The sequence below is a fragment of the Gobio gobio genome, assembly GCF_949357685.1.
Source record: "Gobio gobio genome assembly, chromosome: 16".
In the NCBI taxonomy this organism is placed as follows: Eukaryota; Metazoa; Chordata; class Actinopteri; order Cypriniformes; family Gobionidae; genus Gobio; species Gobio gobio.
In genome coordinates this window covers 29,194,247-29,214,165 of record NC_137109.1, presented here as the reverse complement: position 1 = coordinate 29,214,165, position 19,919 = coordinate 29,194,247, and the positions used below count along the sequence as shown (strand labels likewise).

The 19,919-nt window shown below is 39.4% G+C and overlaps 1 protein-coding gene across 1 annotated transcript in view; it reads left to right on the top strand.

The window, feature by feature from the left end:
* The window catches only part of LOC307140016 (glypican-3-like), a gene marked incomplete at both ends in the record, with an annotated part of 118,601 nt that extends 99,010 nt beyond the window's left edge, over window positions 1–19,591 (top strand). The window contains 2 exons of the mRNA XM_079839258.1: window positions 10,474–10,585; window positions 19,448–19,591. Of these exons, the coding sequence (XP_079695384.1) occupies window positions 10,474–10,585; window positions 19,448–19,591 (256 nt within the window). The remainder of the gene's footprint in view (window positions 1–10,473; window positions 10,586–19,447) is intronic.
* Window positions 19,592–19,919: the final 328 nt, after the last annotated feature.

The window sequence follows — 19,919 nt, the reverse complement described above, 5'->3', positions numbered from 1 at the left end:
TACCATTACAATAATTCACTGTTAAACTAAAAACAATCGATTCTGTGGGTGAAAAACAGACTCACCAAGTAGCTACATCTGAGGTAGTTTTATAAATACAGAATTTATTATTTAAAAATGAATTTAGTTTGGTATTATCTTGTTTGACTGAGATATATTATGGGATGACAATAGAACAGAGAGTTGTAGTACTGAGGCGTATGAGTGAGAATAAACAGCAGTGTGTCAGAAATCTTCCGGTGTATTTACATATTGCACAGATGTTCTGCAATAAGTGTGAGCCGCATAAATTGACTAAAACATAAGCATATTGTTTTGTTTAAAAAGTAGAACAAATAATGTTTTGACAGTCCTGATAATATTATTTTAAAGACGTAATTTATATAAGGTTAAAGGGATATTCCTCCCGGTTCTCAACATCACTATTGTTGCCTACACCACCTCAACCTCTTCGGGCCCTATCATTCACCCGACGCAATGCGAAGCGCAAGTATTTTTTGCTAGTTTCATCCCAACGGAGTTATCATTTTCACATCCAGCGCCACGTTGTTTAAATATATACAATGCACTCACGCCCATGGGCCTGCTTGTCTGAAAACTAGGTGTGTTCAGGCTCAGTGTTGGCACGTTGCTATTTTGAGGAAACTGAAAACGACGTGCCATCGACCAACAAAAAACTGGTCTAAAGTCAATGGCGCAGTATTTTTTGTGTTATTTAAAAGGTGCGTTAGGAATATGCGTCCACACAGGGACACGCAACAGCACACAAACATGTTTAAATATTAAAAATAAAAGGAATCCTCTCTGGAAAAGCATTCCGTCTTTCCGCTCGCCATGTAAATAGTGAATCCGCCATGGTGCAAGCGCAACTGTTTTTTAAAGGGAATGGGAGATGACACTCTGATTGGTTTATTGGACGTTACACCCAAACTACTCCCATGACTCATAAAGAGACTAGGTACAACCCTTTTGGACCATGTTCCTGGGGCCGACTTTTTTTCTGTTGTTAAAATAGCAAAAGTGGATTCGGACACGGCCTAAGTGCGCCTGCGCCATGTGCTTCAGACCATGCACTCAGATCGTTGAAATAGGGCCCTCTGTCTTTAGGTTTGAAGGGAGTTTTTGGCAGACAAGCTTGTTCCTTTATAAGTCAAGTTTCATTTTTAAGTCAAATTTAAGTCAAGATTGAAGGGTATTCATTGTGTTTTGTAAAGCGTCCTAGAGCACTACTCCTCCTCACGCTCAATAACCTCCCTCTCCTTCAGCTGTTCCTCAGTTAGCTCATGAAGATCCTCGTGATTGATTCCCGTGGTCTCCAGTGGGTTTGGGCAGTGGGGCATGTTGGATCTCTGAGGGGTGCTCAGTAGGACCATGAGTCTGAGCAGGTTCAGCATGAGTAGCTGGTCCAGACTGTACATCCACAGGGTGTTTAGTCATTTCCTGTAGTAACAGTTGGGTTGCCTGTGCTCCTGCTGTACAATAATGCCTGTTGTGGGTTGTTTTTGTTTTTTAGGAATCATAACGTGGCGGATTAAATTAAGTATATTTTACATTAGAACGTGCAAAATGCCAACTTTTGTCTACTTTGAATAATTTTTACATTTACAATATAACATGGCACTTAACATTAATACAAACATATTAATCATACTAGCATTTCATTTGATGAAATCATACAGAATCCATTACAGAATGCTTGTCCAAAAATGCACAAAGTATAAGGGCTTTTCAAAGCATTTGGTGTTTATATATATATATATATATATATATATATATATATATATATATATATATATATATATATATATATATATATATATATATATATATATATATATATATACATATATATATATATGTATATATATATATATATATATATATATATACATATATATATATATATGTATATATATATATATATATATATATATACATATATATATATATGTATATATATATGTATATACATATATATATATATACGTATATATATATATATGTATATATATATATATATATATATATATATGTATATATATATATATATATATATATATATATACGTATATATATATATATATATATATATATATATATATACATATATGTATATATATATATATATACATATATATATATATATATATATATATATATATATATGTATATACATATATATATATATATATATATATATATATATATATATATATATATATATATATATACATATATATATATATATATATATATATATATATATATATGTATATACATATATATATATATATATATATATATATATATATATATATATATATATATATATATATATATATATATATATATATATATATATATATATATATATATATATATATATATATATATATAGTTACATTTTTTATATGCACTACCTTAAAAAAAAATGGGATCATTCAGGGAAGGTTTTTTTTTCCCAAAGAAATTAATACTTTTATTAAGGGGGTGGTTCCGTGGTTTTCTTCTAGGCTTGGTTGTGTTTATGGGGCGCAGTATAACATGTTTTAATACTTCTTTTTTTTTAAATGCCGTATTTTTCTTGTATTTTACCTTTATTCCACACCGCTGTCTCCACTGTCCTTTGAACGGCTCGTTTGCTTCCTGCTTCTATGAAGCCCATCCCTCCGAAAAACGTAATGGTCTTAGATTGGTTAGATGGCCAAATGTAGTTTGTAGTTCTGCAACAGCTCTCTCTCTTTCATAATGACTGCGACGTGGCCTCGCCCACTTTGTTGCGTGTTCGCGGGGGCAGTGTTTATGTTAATAGCAAAGGTTTATGATGTCACCAACCCGGAAAGAAGCTTGTTGTATTCCAAACCGGACGTTTTTGTAGGCAATAAACTGCCATAACTTTAAAAGACAATATCTCCGTTTGCATTGAACTTTCAGCGCTGTAACTTTGCAGATACTGTTTATGCTCAAGCAGCAACATTACACACTAACTAGAGTTTAAAAAGTGAAATCGCATGCAACCACCCCTTTAAGAAATATTGATAGACATCAATGTTACAAATGTTTTTTTTATTTCAAACAAATGCTGTTCTTTTGAACTTTCATTACAAATTCATAAAAAAATCCAAAAACACATGTATCACGGTTTCCACAAACTATTAAGCAGCTGTTTTCAACATAATAATAAGAAACATTTCTTGAGCAGCAAATCAACATAGAATGATTTCTGAAGGATCATGTGACACTGAAGACTGGAGTAAAAGATGCATCACAGGAATAAACACATTTTAAATCATATTAAAATAGAAAACCGTTTTTTTTAATTGTAATAATATTTCACAGTATTACAGTTTTTGACTGTAGTTTTGATGAGCCTAAGAGACTTCTTTCAACAACATTAAAATCTTATTGGCCCAAACTTTTGAATGTTAATGTATTTCTGTAGTGCATTTAAAGTCTCCAACAAAAATGACTTCTAATCGTCCGTATGGCATTATTCATTCAGAGTGCATCTCTAGTTATGTTAAATGTCAACTAGAAGCAGATAGAGGCTATACTGTTGTGACACTTACATATGAACATGTCAATCTTTCAATTCTTTCCTATAACACAAACATCTTGCAAGATAAAAATATGAAAATCTACTATTGGTTAAATCCACAAGAATAGACTAAACCGTCCTCGCTTATTCACTCCCTTCCAAATTGCATAAAACAAAGACTCAATATACAAGGACATTTTAATCCATTAAAAATAATGATTCGAAGTAATTTGTGTTAATGAAAGAAATAATTGTTGGACATTGAATTAAAATGGTCAAATAATGTTTCTTTTATATTGTGTATTATTTCAGTGCTGAAATGTGATTGGCCAATTAGAACAGATTCTGATGTTTTATAGTTCCTTTCTCTAATTTGCAACATGCCTCATTAAAATTCATAAGGAAGGGCTTTTTTTGTGCTGAAACAATTCTAACTTCAGCTCAATTCTTCACTTTAGCATTTCTGCAATAACGTTGATTAATTTTGTATCATCCTAAATAGAACAAAGCTGAAAGTTTTTCAGGCAGACAGTACACAGCTGACCTGATGGTGATCGACCCTGGTCAGCACACAGGTGGGCGCCTCATGCGTGAAGCTCCAGCTAATCTCATCCTCCATTAAACGCTGCCCATGTCTTCTGATCTCCTCCTTCTAATGGATCTCATGTCTGTATTATTAATGTGATAATTAAAAGCGGGAGGTGAGCTGCCATCGGGAGTAATAAGGAGAATAAATAAGTATGGAAATGTAATTTGGCTTAATGAATAAGCAGTGCATGTAAAATAAGGTGCCGTGAGAGATGATTGGATGGAATTGTTCAGGATTATGTCATTGCTAATAATGGAACATGAGGTCATATCTTTGGCTCTTTCATCTACAAGCTCACGGTACTGCAAAAATCAGTATTTTTTATCTAAGCATCCTTAAAACATATAAAATGTAAAATAAAAGGATTTGAAGAGTCAATTAAGTTTTATTTAGTTTAAGAATTAAGTTCACACACACACACACACACACACACACACACACACACACACACACACACACACACACACACACACACACACACACACACACACACACACACACACACACACACACACACACACACACACTTTAATAGGGTTTACAGGGACTCTCCATAGACATAATGGTTTTCATACTGTACAAACTGTATATTCTATCCCCTTACACTAAACCTACCCGTGTTCTGTATTTTTTAAAAGCTGCAGTCCATAAATTTAGCCTCTTTGTCGCCATCTCTGATTGAAACATGCAATTGCAGTTAGTTGCAGAATTATCGTCTTCACGTGGGTTGTGCATCGCCATGGCTCCTCAGCATGGACGAATCTAATGTTTTGAGGAGTATGTGTGGCTGGCCGCACCGGTCTGGATACTGTACTTAGGAATCACAGACTCTATGTCTTGGAAGTCCATCCATCCATCATCTTCCGCTTATCCGAGGCCGGGTCGCGGGGGCAACAGTCTAAGCAGAGACGGCCAGACTTCCCTCTCCCTAGCCACTTCCTTCAGCTCTTCCGGGGGAACCCCGAGGCGTTCCCAGGCCAGCCGGGAGACATAATCCCTCCAGCGTGTCCTAGGTGTTCCCCGGGGTCTCCACGGAAAGGCGTCCAGGAGGCATCCGAAATAGATGCCCGAGCCACCTCAGCTGGCTCCTCTCGATGTGGAGGAGCAACGGCTCTACTCTGAGCTCCTCCCGAGTGACCAAGCTTCTCACCCTATCTCTAAGGGAGTGCCCAGCCACCCTACGGAGAAAGCTCATTTCGGCCGCCTGTATCCGGGATCTTGTCCTTTCGGTCATGACCCACAGCTCATGACCATAGGTGATAGTAGGAACTTAGATCGACCGGTAAATCGAGAGCTTTTCCTTACAGCTCAGCTCCTTCTTTACCACAACAGACCGGTACATCGACCGTATTATTGCAGAAGCTGCACCGATCCGTCTGTCAATCTCCCGTTCCATCCTTCCCTCACTCGTGAACAAGACCCCAAGATACCTGAACTCCTCCACTTGAGGCAGGAACTCTCCACCAACCTGAAGTGGGCAATCCACCCTTTTCCGACTGAGAACCATGGCTTCGGACTTCACACTCGGCTGCAAACCGCCCCAGTGCACGCTGAAGGTCCTGGTCTGAGGAGGCCAACACGACAACATCATCCGTAAAAAGCAGCGACGAAATCGTATGGTCCCCAAACCGGACACTCTCCGGCCCTTGGCTGCGCCTAGAAATTCTGTCCATAAAAATTATGAACAGAACCGGTGACAAAGGGCAGCCCTGCCGGAGTCCAATGCGCACCGGGAACAGGTCTGACTTACTGCCGGCAATGCGAACCAAGCTCTTGCTCCGGTCGTACAGGGACCGAACGGCCTTAAGCAGGGGGCCGCCGACCCCATACTCCCAGAGCACCCTTCACAGGATGCCACGAGGAACACAGTCGAATGCCTTCTCCAAATCCACAAAACACATGTGGACTGGTTGGGCAAACTCCCATGAACCCTCCAGCACCCTGGAAAGGGAATAGAGCTGGGTCCAGTGTTCCACGACTGGGAGGAAAACCACACTGTTCCTCCTGAATCTGAATTCTCCTCTCCAGTACCCTGGCATAGACTTTCCCGGGGAGGCTGAGAAGTGTGATCCCCCTATAGTTGGAACACACTCTCCGGTCCCCCTTCTTGAAAAGAGGGACCACCACCTCGGTCTGCCAGTCCAGAGGGACTGTCCCCAACCGCCATGCGATGTTGCAGAGGCGTGTCATCCAAAACAGCCCCACCACATCCAGAGACTTGAGGTACTCAGGGCGGATCTCATCCATCCCTGGTGCCTTGCCCACGAGGAGCCTTTTAACTACCTCGATGACTTCAGGCCGGGTGATGGACGAGTCCACCTCCGAGTCCTCAGCCACTGCTTCCTCAGTGGAAGACATGTCGGTGGGATTGAGGAGATCCCCGAAGTATTCCTTCCACCGCCTGATGATATCCCCAGTTGAGGTCAACAGGTGCCCATCTCCACTGTAAACAGTGTTGGTAGGGCACTTTCCCTCCCTCCTGAGGCGTCGAACAGTTTGCCAGAATCTCTTCGAGGCCAACCGGTAGTCTTTCTCCATGGCCTCACCGAACTCCTCTCAGGCCCGATTTTTTGCCTCCACGACTACCCGGGCTGCAGTCCGCTTGGCCTGCCGGTACCTGTCAGCTGCCTCCAGAGTCCCACAAGCCAGCCAGGTTCGAAAGGACTCCTTCTTCAGCTTGACGGCATCCCTTACCGGGTTCGAGGGTTGCCACCTCGACAGGCACCGGAGACCTTACAGCTACTGCTCCGAGCGGCCGCATCGACAATGGAGGTGGAGAACATGGTCCACTCGGACTCAATATCTCCAGACTCCCTCGGGATCCGGTCAAAGCTCCACCGGAGGTGGGAGTTGAAGAGCTCTCTGACAGGGGGCTCGGCCAAACGTTCCCAACAGACCCTCACAGTACGTTTGGGTCTGCCGAGTCTGTCCAGCTTCCTCCCCCACCATCGGATCTAACTCACCACCAGGTGGTGATCAGTTGACAGCTCTGCCCCTCTCTTCACCCGAGTGTCCAAGACATATGGCTGAAGGTCAGATGAGACGACCACAAAGTCGATCATCGACCTCCGGTCTAGGGTGTCCTGGTGCCACGTGCACTGATGGACACCCTTATGCTTGAACATGGTGTTCGTTATGGACAAACCGTGACTAGCACAGAAATCCAATAACAGAACACTGCTCGGGTTCAGATCAGGGGGGCCGTTCCTCCCAAACACGCCCCTCCAGGTGTAACTATCACTGCCCACGTGAGCGTTGAAGTCCCCCAGTAGAACGACGGAGTCTCCAGTCGGAGCACTTTCCAGCACCCCTCCCAGAGAATCCAAGAGGGCCGGGTACTCCGCACTGCCGTCCGGGCCGTAGGCACACACGACAGTGAGAGACCTATCCCCGACTCGAAGGCGCAGGAAAGCGACCCTCTCGTTCACCGGGTTGAACTCCAACACATGGCGGCTGAGCTGGGGGGCTATAAGCAAACCCACTCCAGCTCTCCACCTCTCACCATGGGCAACTCCAGAGTGGTAAACCAAAATAAGAATTTTCCCCACAAAATGTCATTTGAACAAGCAAGTAACATGTCTGCCAATTTTGTTCTGACCAACTGAGAAAAAAATCATTACAATAAATCGTGCTACCAACGGTGATTAAATCTAACGACCTCTTAGCTCATATTGCATCAAACCGTGCAAATTATTATTGTTATACTTTGTTCTCAAATTGTTAATGTTAACAACATCAGCATTGCGTGACTACATGTATTTAGAGTGTATTAGCGTTACCTGTAGATTTCAATTTTTGTACAGTCTAATCTTTTGCTTTTGACTACGGGTGAATCTCCATTTGTCACTGATTATTGTCGTTTGGACCTTTCTGGATTACAATCCGCCATCAAAATGATAAATTTAATTATTCCAGCTGCTGTGAGAAAAGGCTATAAAATGATCTGCCACCCGCAGCATTCTCACATGCAATATATGTACAGACGTGACGTAATGACGCAAAGATGAACAGCGACATGCTCGAATTTCCCATGGAAATCCACCAGTACCACTCAAATTATAACACATTATTGCCATTGTAATAATAATTACCATTGTGAAGCAGGCTAAAGTAAGGAGATAAAGAGATAATGAACACTGGCTAGTTGTGTACTTGCTCAAAAATGTATTTTGGATCATTTTTAACCCAAAAAAGTTACGGACTGCCGCTTTAATATATATATTTTTAAAAACTCTATTTAGTATGTTTTTAAAGCCACTTGGTTTACGAGGACACAAACCATGTTTACATTGTAATACCCAGTGTTGGGGAATGTTACTTTGAAAAGTAATGCATTACAAGTGTTACCCTTAAAAAGCAACTAATTGCGTTACTTAGTTACTTTTTAAGAACGTGATGCGTTACTTTTGCGTTACTTTTTCTCACCTGGGCTAGGCTTGTTTTATATAACAATTTTTTTAAAACATTTTTTGGCAAATGTAAAGACCCTTTCACACCAAAATTTAAATAATAAGCCTCAGGATGAAGGAAATGCAAATTGACGAGTGTACAGTAGAGGGCGCAGCTTAAACAAACCTTTCAGCTCTGCTGCCATTCTGGAAAAAAAAGTTTAACACCACCAATAAAAACAAAAAAATCTACTAATTTTTGCTCGTGGTTTAACTAAATCATCGAAGGTCAGCAGCAAGTACATTGGTCAATAAAGTGAGATTAAATGCATACAAATATTTGTTTTATTTAACATATTTAATTATTGGAGGTTTGGATTGTATTCTGATTTTGCATTTAACTGATTTAATTCATTTTGAGGAATACTGAATCTTTTTTTGTGCAAGTGAGATTAGTAAATGCCTGCTCACTTTATTCTAAAACTACAATAACCCTCATGTTTACACACGCCTCAGCACTTATGGTTTTTCTCAACACTGGGACAAGAGAGCAGTCAGTCAATAAATGGGAGAACAAAGTAACTTGTGTTACTTATTTTAAAAAGTAACTTTTTAAGATATTTTGTTGTAAATTTTTTAAGTAATGTGTTACTTTACTAGTTACTTAAAAAGTAATCTGATTACATAACTCAAGTTACTTGTAATGCTCTACCCCAACACTGGTAATACCTCTGTCATTATACACATTAGTGTCCTCACAAAACATATACAAGAACACACATATTAATTAGTAGTACTTTTATCTTGTGTTTAATAAAAATTGTTTAAAAATATCTACAAATTGTATAAAATGATTTTTGCAGTGTATGGACTTCACTGGATGAGTTGAGATTGGTTTCGAGGCAGTATTGAATATGTCACTCACTGTCTCTCTGTCGCCTCAGTACTTGCACCAATGTGCTCATGTGCATCAACACTAATTAGCTTTTAATAGGGAGTAATTAACTGGAACATGAGTCCAAGGGGCCCGGGGGGATCGGGGGAAACACTTGGGCGCAGACGCACACACACATTTTTAGCAGTTGATGATGCCCAACATATGCTCCAGTTGCTCAGAAACATTCAGATGCCAGCACATGTCTGACCCAGTTGTGCTGTTTTACTGTTCGGTTAAGTGTTTGTGCGTGTGGGTCTGTTAAGAGCTACAACATAACAGGAATTTGGGGGTAAAAAGCAGAATGCAGATTTAGATTCACTGTTAGATTCTGTTCATATTTATGCTCCTGTTTTTGAGGAATTTTGAACAATGGACAACACAAGGCATTATTTATTCAAAAGGTCCTTGGTGTACAAATAATAGCTTGTTTTGTGTAAAGTGCTTTTGAAATCTCTGTCCTTGTGCAGGGGAGAATTTAAAGAAATCTAAATGTTTAATACTTAGGAATTTAATTGGAACAAGAATTACAATGGTCACATGTTTGCCTCTAGGTGGCAGTAGAGGCCAATTTTAGAGCTCTTGTGCTTGTGACCAATCACAGCATTTTGAATAAAATTCCAATTCCATTATATATTTGCTTTAGCCATTGGGCAAATAAGTGAACATAATAAAACCACACTAGCATCATGCAAGATTCAACTATATAATGAACTGTGTGTTCTCAACAGAAATTTAGGGGTCAGATTGGGGCAGGTTCTCACTTATTTTAAATGTGTGGCAGTTCAACTTGTGGTTATATTTCTAGACCATAATAGTGTAAATGTTCAGTGCTTTTTGTAGCCAATACCTTAAGGTATGTACCTCTGTCTACAGAAATTAAATATTCACTGGAGTAAAAAGTGTGACAACTAGTCTCTATCTCCCTATAAATATATCATTATCAATTCATGGACAGAGTGCTGTGCATTAAAATCTGTATTTTAATTTAAATATGAGTAATGGATGTGTCTATATTTTGCAGGTTTCCTGGTCCAGGGCTGAAGAGAGTCCATCCACACGGTTCAGAATCGAGACAAAAACCTCCTGAACCCGTCATCAGTCAGATCATTGACAAACTCAAACACATCAATCAGGTGAGTCGCTGTTTATCAGAAAACATGCACACACTTTTTTTTTACATGTGAACTTTATAGTGCACATCTGTGAATAATCATACACTGCCATGCCGTCAGTCAGCACACAGACATACAGCTGTGCGTAAACTCATCACCTCTGTTTTAACTCCGTCACAACAGTCTGCCTGTCATCACACACACAGATGCACGTCTGCACACTGTTTTATGAAGCGCAGTCTTTTAGATTATCAGGATGTGCGATAGGGGCTGCTGGTATCTGTACGTTAATGCAGACAAAGCAGAGGCTTTCATTCACTTTCTTCCTGCCTGCCTTTAAATAACAACAGCTGCGTGTCATATCACCTTGACTGTGTGTGTGTGTCAGGGTGTGTCTGCTTATATTTCATGTACAGTTCATTCCCTATTGTGAACGAGATCCCACAGTGATATTTGACCCTTTAAGGTTTTCTGTGTGTATACTCTGGTAATCCTGAGAGAACAGCATCTGGCTCATCCACAGGAAGCTCACTGGGCGATCTAAAGGACGCTTCCTCTGTACCTGGAGGATGTGTGTTTTTGGCTGGGTTTAAAGTTATGTTGCAATGCAGCCTCAATGTGAATAGCTCTAGGCTACAGTTAGTAAAGCTCAGTCCAAGTGTGTGTGTGTTGTTGGCACATTTAGTCTTGTTTTTTTTTCACCTTTACTTTTTCTCTTTTACATTCGCACCTTCTCATTTAACATATGATTTTATCCAAAAAGGGAATACAACAAACAAAAAGTGCTTACAATAGTCTAGAATTGTAAAAGCAAGAACAGGGAGGGATTTAGTGAAAATAGTGAAAGCATAGACGTTTTTTGTTGTTTAAAGAGTCAGCAGGACACAGTCGGAAGAGATGAGCTGTCAGCTGCTTCTTGAATATTACCAAGAAACAGCTAAAACCCAACTCAAGAGATAAAAACTCATCTCTTTACCAATTCATTTAATAAATAAGACCTTTGTAATTTATTCCTGATTGTTCATTTCTAATTTTCTGTAGACAGTTGAATTTTTTTGTGTGTGCTATTTTGTTTTGTTTTTAATTTTAGATGTATTTGTTCTGCTTTATTAACTAATTGTTAATACTAATTTGTTTTGTTATATTTTATTTTTGGTCTGCTTTTTCCTGTTTAGTTTTGTTTATTTTTTTTTACTATTGAATTTTTTGTTTTGTTTTTCTGCTTTATTTTTTTAATACAACTTGTGAAAGCGTTTTATTTCTTAAAAACATATTTTATTTTATTATTTATGTTATTTTTGCTTTGTCCTATTTTGTTCTGTATTGTCTTTTTATATAGACTTTCTATTTACTATTTATTTTGTTGTTCTGCCTTTTTGTGTGTTAATACTGCTTGTTTACTCCCTTTGCCTTATTGTTATTTCGGTAACACTTTATAATAAGGTTGAATTAGTAACATTAGTTTATGCATTAGTTAACATGAATTAACCATGAACAACACCTCTGTTCAGCATTAGGTAATCTTTGTTAACGTTAGTTAATAAAAATACAGCTGTTCATGGTTTGTTCATGTTAGTTCACAGTGCATTAACTAATGTTAACAAGATTTTAATAATGCATTAGTAAATGTTGAAATTAACATTAACAAAGATAAATAAATGCTTTAAAAGTGCAGTTCATTATTAGTTAATGTTAACTAATGTAGTTAACTAATGAACCTTATTGTAAAGTGTTACCGTTATTTTAATAAATTTTTTATTTAATCTTTAATTTTACTTTAAATGAAAAACTACAGAGAGCGTGTGGGGTACTGTGTACATCTTGCATTAAAGGGATAGTTCACCCAAAAACGAAATGTTTATGTTTATCTGCTTACCCCCAGGGCATCCAAGATGTGGGTGTCTTTATTTCTTCGGTAGAACACAAATGAATATTTTTAACTCCAACCGTTGCAATGTGATAGTCGTATAATGCATGTCAATGGGGATATTTTAGAGTGTGAGAGTACAAACACATACATATGAATCCTTATTAAACCATGTGGCTCGTGGCGACACATTGATGTCTGAAGACACGAAACGATCGGTTTCTGCGAGAAACCGGACAGTATTTATGTTATTTTTTTACCTCTTATCAGACGAATGTCATCTAGTATTCCCAGCGCCATAACTTCCGGCGAATAAGGTCAAAATACTGGCGTGATCAAAGATATATAAACGTAGATGCCTCATTCGACCGGTCCATGCAGGCACTAATGAGGCATCTATGTATATATATATGATCACGCCGGTATTTTGCATGTATTTTGACGCGGGGACGGCTGATGCAGAGAATGATTTTTTTTTTAATATGGATATTTTTCTTACACAAACGTATCGATTCGCTTCAGAAGGCCTTTATTAACACCCTGGAGCCACGTGGAGCCACGTTATTTGACGGACAGATGCATTTTTTCTGGACTTCAAAAACAACTATTACTGCTATTATAATGCGTGGATTAGCCAGAATTGTTTTTTATATAACTCCGATTTTATTCGTCTGAAAGAAGAATGTCATATACACCTCGGATAACTTGAGGGGGAGTAAATCATGGGCTAATTTTCATTTTTGGGTGAACTATCCCTTTAAAGCAGGATGAGATGTATGCAAGTGTGTACTTTGCGTATAGTTTTTGTGTGTGTGTGTGTGTGTGTGTGTGTGTGTGTGTGTGTGTGTGTGTGTGTGTGTGTGTGTGTGTGTGTGTGTGTGCGTGCGTGTGTGCGTGCGTACGTGCGCGTGTGTGTGTGTGTGTGTGTGTGTGTGTGTGCGTGTGTATGTGTGTGTGTTCTAGATAGAGCGAAACCCACTGCGGCCTCATACTCAATGGCCCCATCTGAGCGGATTAGCGCAGCGCTCTTGTTTAAACAGACTGCAGAGACATCAGAGCGGCTCAGATGAGTCGTGGGTCTCGTCTGCCCTCGGGCTGTGGAGGAGGGCTGTGAGGTCAAGCCTTCTATGGGACAGGCCCTCATTTTCTCAGTTACTCTACAAACAGACCTCCCTTCTCTTCTCTTCTCTTCTCTTCTCTTCTCTTCTCTTCTGCTGTTGTTTTTTTAGTTAAGAGACATTGCACATGATTTATGTTCATGACAACTATACACACGATCAAAATGAAGACGTACCATAGACTTCTGTTGTCATGTGTCTTAGAAAGGGAAAAAGAAAACTAATTCAACTATGTCACACTCAAAATGTTGTGGTTGATCTGAATGTCAGCATGGCTGTGAATACCTCATGCTGATGTTCAGTATAACAGTGTTTGTTGTGATATTGTATAATCACACAGATGCACATGATATACTGTAGGTCTGGTGATGATGTCTGTCAGTGCTATTCATGTCTGGTAGGCAAATGGCAAGTGCATTTCAAAAGACCTTTATGGCATCTGTGAACCACAGATAAACACATCCGCTGCCCCTATAAACACACAAACACACACAGAGACACACACGTTGTTTCTCTACACTGCCATTGTTTTTATGTCAGGTTAATGTCCTAACCTGATCCAACCCCTAAACATAACACTAGATTTAAATATAAACATGAATTACCTGATTTATAAGCCTTTTTAACTAGTGAGTACCAGCTAACTAGTCAGTGTTCAAAAAACATTTTAGACCTCACAAGTATAGTCATGTAGAACAAGGTGTTTGTAGAACATGTGATGTCTTTACTGTGGCGTTCTCTGACAAACATTGATCATAGTTCTGCAGTCAAGTCATTTGAAGTTGCACAATGTCCTAAATGAGATAGAACGGGACAAGACACAACAACGTCCAACGGCATAAGCAACACATAGAGATCAAAACTGAGCCTAACAACACAAGCAACTGATGGAGATGCAATGTGCTCTGGTGACTCAATAAAGTTGAGAAAATGTTAACTTTATGCAGCTTCTACCATGATTTTTGCTTCATGCGTTGATAATCACGATAATCGTGTTCATTCTGCTGCTATTTAAATACAAACTCTTCGCACTAAAAAAATGTTAATTTAACAGCAATTAAACTGATTCATTGTCAAAACAGAGTGACATAATATTTACTAACTACCAATGACATGTCTGTCTTTTGTCCTCCCTCGATTAAACCGCTGTCAATGCGAATGGGGCTTTAGTGAGACTGGTAGTGTTTCCTTTACTTCATCAGCAGAAACTCAAACATGTTTTAATCAAATGTTCAGTTTAACTTAACCCTGTGATAATAGTTTACATCTGGTGTTATCTGGCACTGTGCTAATGTGTGTTCTCATTTGTTTCCAATAGCCGGGGGTTTGAGTTATTTCCCAGAGCGGACAGACAGAACGCTCATATCAGACTTTTCCTAGTGTTTCAGAAAGCCAACATCTCATCTTCTAGCCTGGGAGGCTTGTTACTTTTAGCATGTGCTTTACTTTCTAAGTGTTCTCCAGCAGTTCTATAGTTCTATAAAACATTCTGGGTGTGGACCCATTTGATTTTATAGAGCAATAAGGTTTTTGGAAGCTCTTAACAGTGTTTGAAATTTTTCTTTTCTCAAGGCATATAGCGTGACAAGCCCCTGTCCCAAAGCGTGTTAGTGTAGCGGCACTAGAGATGGCTTGTTGGCTCAGATTTGGGCCTCTACTGAAAGAGAGACGCTGGAGACTGCACTGAACACCAAAACACAAAACTTTACCCTCCCTCAGCTCTGCAGACCCCAATTTCTCACGCCTAATGTGGCTGATGTAATGGCTGCGCGGGGCCAAGTTTAGAGTAAGCTCATCTCTATAAATGAAAAAAATGACTTGGTGCTTAAGCTATTCCAACTGGGCAAGTGCTCAAAGAGTCTGTGTGTTCTTATCTGCATGCCTAAACATGACTCAGTCAGAGACGGATCTCTCGGGCCTAAATGTATGCGAGTTAGCGCATTAGCCAGCGCTGAAGCTTCAAAATTTCATCAGGGGTTTCATGTTTTTTTTATTTTTTATTCCAATGCCCCCCAAATATGATGATTTGCAAGAGACCCTATTTTTTTAATATTGAGACATATATTGTCATGTAAAATACATTTATACATACTAAGAAAAATAGTAAATGGTAAATATGTTATAAAATGTTTCTTAATACAATGCAATTCATATATTTTCCTTTTAAAGTTCTGACACTTTTCTGTACGACCCTCCTTATGCTTTTTTTTTGCTAATGTTGGGGACTCCTGGTTGGAGGACATAATTAATTAATCATAACATGCCAAATTGGCTTGGGGGTTGATAATTGTTACCTGCCATGGTTGATTTTCTCGTGCATTTTGTGAGTTGGGTGTTAATTTCAAATCCTGGATCCTGGATCAGGCATAACATTATGATTCAGGTGAAGTGAATAACACTGATTATCTCTTCATCACGGCACCTGTTAGTGGATGGGATATATTAGGCAGCAATTGAACATTTTGTCCTCAAAGTTGATGTGTTAGAAGCAGGAAAAATGGGCAAGCGTAAGGATTTGAGCGAGTTTGACAATGGCCAAATTGTGATGGCTAGACGACTGGGTCAGAGCATCTCCAAAACTGCAGCTCTTGTGGGGTGTTCCCGGTCTGCAGTGGTCAGTATCTATCAAAAGTGCTCCAAGGAAGGAACAGTGGTGAACCGGTGACAGGGTCATGGGCCAAGGCTCATTGATGCACGTGGGGAGCGAAGGCTGGCCCCAGTGGTCCGATCAAACAGACAAGCTACTGTAGCTCAAATTGCTCAAGAAGTTAATACTGGTTCTGAAAGAAAGGTGTCAGAATACCCATTTGTTGCGTATGGGGCTGTGTAGCCGCAGACCAGTCAGGGTGCCCATGCTGACCCCTGTCCACCACCGAAAGCGTCAACAGCGGTTATGTGAGCATCAGAACTGGACTACGGAGCAATAGAAGAATGAGGCCTGGTCTGATGAATCACGTTTTCTATTACATCACGAGGGGGTGCGGGTGCGGGTGCTTTCCTTGGGGAACACGTGGCACCAGGATGCACTATGGGAAGAAGGCAAGCCGGTGGAGGCAGTATGATGCTTTGGGCAATGTTCTGCTGAAACCTTGGGTCCTGCCATCCATGCGGATGTTACTTTTTGTTTGTGGTGTTGACTTGGCCTCCAAATTCCCCAGATCTCAATCCAATCGAGCATCTGTGGGATGTGCTGAACAAAAAAGTCCGATCCATGGAGGCCCCACAGATACCACAGCACACCTTCAGGGGTCTAGTGGAGTCCATGCCTCGACGGGTCAGGGCTGTTTTGGCAGCAAAAGGGGGACCAACACAATATTAGGAAGGTGGTCTATTATGCTTGATCTGTGTATATTATTGTGCTTGGGAATTCATAATATGCTAGTGTTTATCAACCATCTATTTCTGCCTCATGGAAAAGGCAAAGATGTTCAGAGATGAAGCTCATAGCACACACCCAGTCTGTCTTCATGTGTGTTTGTGTTTGTTCCCATGACTGTCAAACATTCACTCATGCTGATCTGTAAAGTCTGCAGGGTCTCTTCGTGTTTATACAAGAATAGTGCGTCATTTGTGGACAGTTTTACTTCCTTTGAGGGAAGCTGTTAAACTACAAAACCTCATCCACAGTTTATTAAAGATTTAATTTAATAAATGTTTAAAATCTCCCTGAGAACAGTGTATAGCCAAAGAAAAATCCCCCTGCATTAAACTTTTAAGGACTAACACAGTGAAAAAAAAATTCCGGAGACAGGCATAAGTAAATTTACTGTCCAAAATGACATTGAACATGCAGTACAATCAGAATATTTTGAGGTTTAAGGTGTGTACATTTATGGGGATTGGAATTTTGTACTGGTGCGATGTCATAGTGGGTTGGGCCTAGTCAGGATGCAATAGGAACCAAGCAACCAAAAAAACATGTTGTTCCAGGTTAGGATGTGGTGTAAGGCCAAACACATCATTGATTGTTATTTGTTTAGATATTTCTATAAGTAAGGATGCTATTATGAGTTATTTGAAACCTGATCAGACTGAAATAATGTACTTTTTGGTGACAATGGGGATCAATAAGGAAATGTAACCACTTGGATGTTACATTTTTACAATGGACTTTTTTGTATTTGTGCTGTGTTGTCACTGTGCAACATTAAAGGGTTAGTTCACCCAACAATTACATTTCTGTCATTAATTACTCGTAAGACTGAGCAACGAGAATACTTTTTGTGCCAAAAAATGCAATAATGCTTAAAAGGTTATTTCAAAAATGAAATTTCTGTCATTCATAACTCACACTTATGTCGTTCCAAACCCGTAAAACCTTTGTTCATCTGCGAAAAAACTAAAATAACGACTTTATTCAACAATTTTGACACTGTTCACATTGTAAACACAGTGTAGTGCTTCTGGGTACTATGTCAGAATGCCAGCTCAGAACTGGCACGAAGGAAGAGTAGAAATTTGTTCAATAAAGTCGTTATTTTTTGTTTAGTTTTTTTTTGTGCACAAAAAGTATTCTTGTTGCTTCATAAAATTAAGGTTGAACCACTGTAGTCACATGGACTATTTTATAAGGATGCACCGAAAGGAAAATTCTTGGACGAAGCCGAATAATAATAAAACACTTGGCTGAAGCCGTTTTTTTTTTTTTTTTGTTTTGTTTTTTTTTGCCAATTTTTTCACCATTGCATAAATTAAATAGTAAAAATGTGCTTTTCTACAGACACAAATATGCACTGGAGCATTTGCCAATATACAGTATCAACTGAGGGTGCTCTTGCTTGCATTTGAGGGTGCTTAGACAGTGTCTGCAAACGGCCATTTTTGTGTCTATCTCGGACACTGTAATACTTCCACACTTCTGACATATTTGCTGCATTTGGAAGCGTGACCGCCTCTCTCTCGCACGCGCTATATTTGATCGCATCATCAAAAACGTCATTGTTTGGTTAAATTTATTCAGTCTTTTCATTTATTCGGCCGAACACCTAAAGTGCAATTTTTGGCCGAGTAATTTCGGTTACTGAACATTCCCCTACTATTTTAACAATGTTTTTACTACCTTTTTTGGGCCTTGAAAGTGGTAATTACATTGCTGTCTATAAAGCTTCTGGGTCAGAAAGCTCTCGGATTTCATCAAAAATATCTTCATTAGTGTTCTGAAGATGAACGAAGGTCTTACAGGTTTGGGACAACATGAGGGTGAGTAATTAATGACAGAAATGTAATTTTGGGCGGACTAACCTTTTAAGCCTATATTGTTAGAGTACCAGCAACAGAGTGAGAGAAAATCAACAAATTCTCTTTCAACCGCTGCCCTCACACATAGTTTAATTTACGCATATTGCCAAATTAGATTTTCATATTTAGGAAAATGTCTTTCCGCTGGTGCCGTCATCAGGACCATCTGGACTTTCTAGGGTATTGAGTTACTGTTCAAAAAAGCCTGTTCCCAGCGGAGCTCAGGGGATAGTGGTAAAACACTGCAATTATCTGATTGGTCTTTGATTATAGAAGTTCCCTCCAGCGCTGAGATGTGTCTACCATGTGTAGGGCAGAGAGGTGAGCATATATTACATGTCACTTCTCATGTTGTCCTAGATTTGTGGAATGTTCTGTGAAAAATTAGATGCTCTGTTTTTCTTTTTTCATGTACTGTGGGAAACAACTCTAGGCTAGATATCTTTCACGCACACTCACTTTTTCTCTCATTTCCTGGCTGGAACTTTTCTCTGCGTTTCTTTTCCCTGGTTTATGCCCTCACTTTCTTTTTCTCTCTCTCTCCTTCTTTGAACTCCACCCTAAATTTCTTATGCTTTTTCTCCCATGTTAATCCCACTTTCTTTCCTGCTCTCCTGCCTGACTGTGTTGAGTTGTATGTGACACACTCCAGTCCCGCAGCCCTCCTTCACTCTAATTAGATCCAGCGGCAGAGAGGGAGCAATGGAGGGAGAGGGAGGGCCGCAGGTAAAGCAGGAGAGCAGACTGGAAAACAAACCAGAGCTCCACATTCCAGCACGCAGCCTCACGTCCTGCTGCCGCTGACTCCACCGGGATCTTTATATTCAACACCTCATCGACTAATAAAAAGTACCAAAAAGTACCAAACTCTAAAAGCCTCTTCGGATCAGAAGCAAATGTAAAAGTAAACAGTTGCAGATGAGTGTCTATGCACTTCAAGGTGTAAACAAATAGTCATATATCCGAATCAAAAGTATACTTCAGGACAAAATATGGCAGTGATTGACACATTTTATTTGCATTACAATAGGTTTTATGAGCATTTGTGTTTGGTAACACAATACTACATCTTTTTGGACAAACTACCGTTTAAAAATTTGGGGTCAATAAGATTTTTTTTATTTAAGGAAAT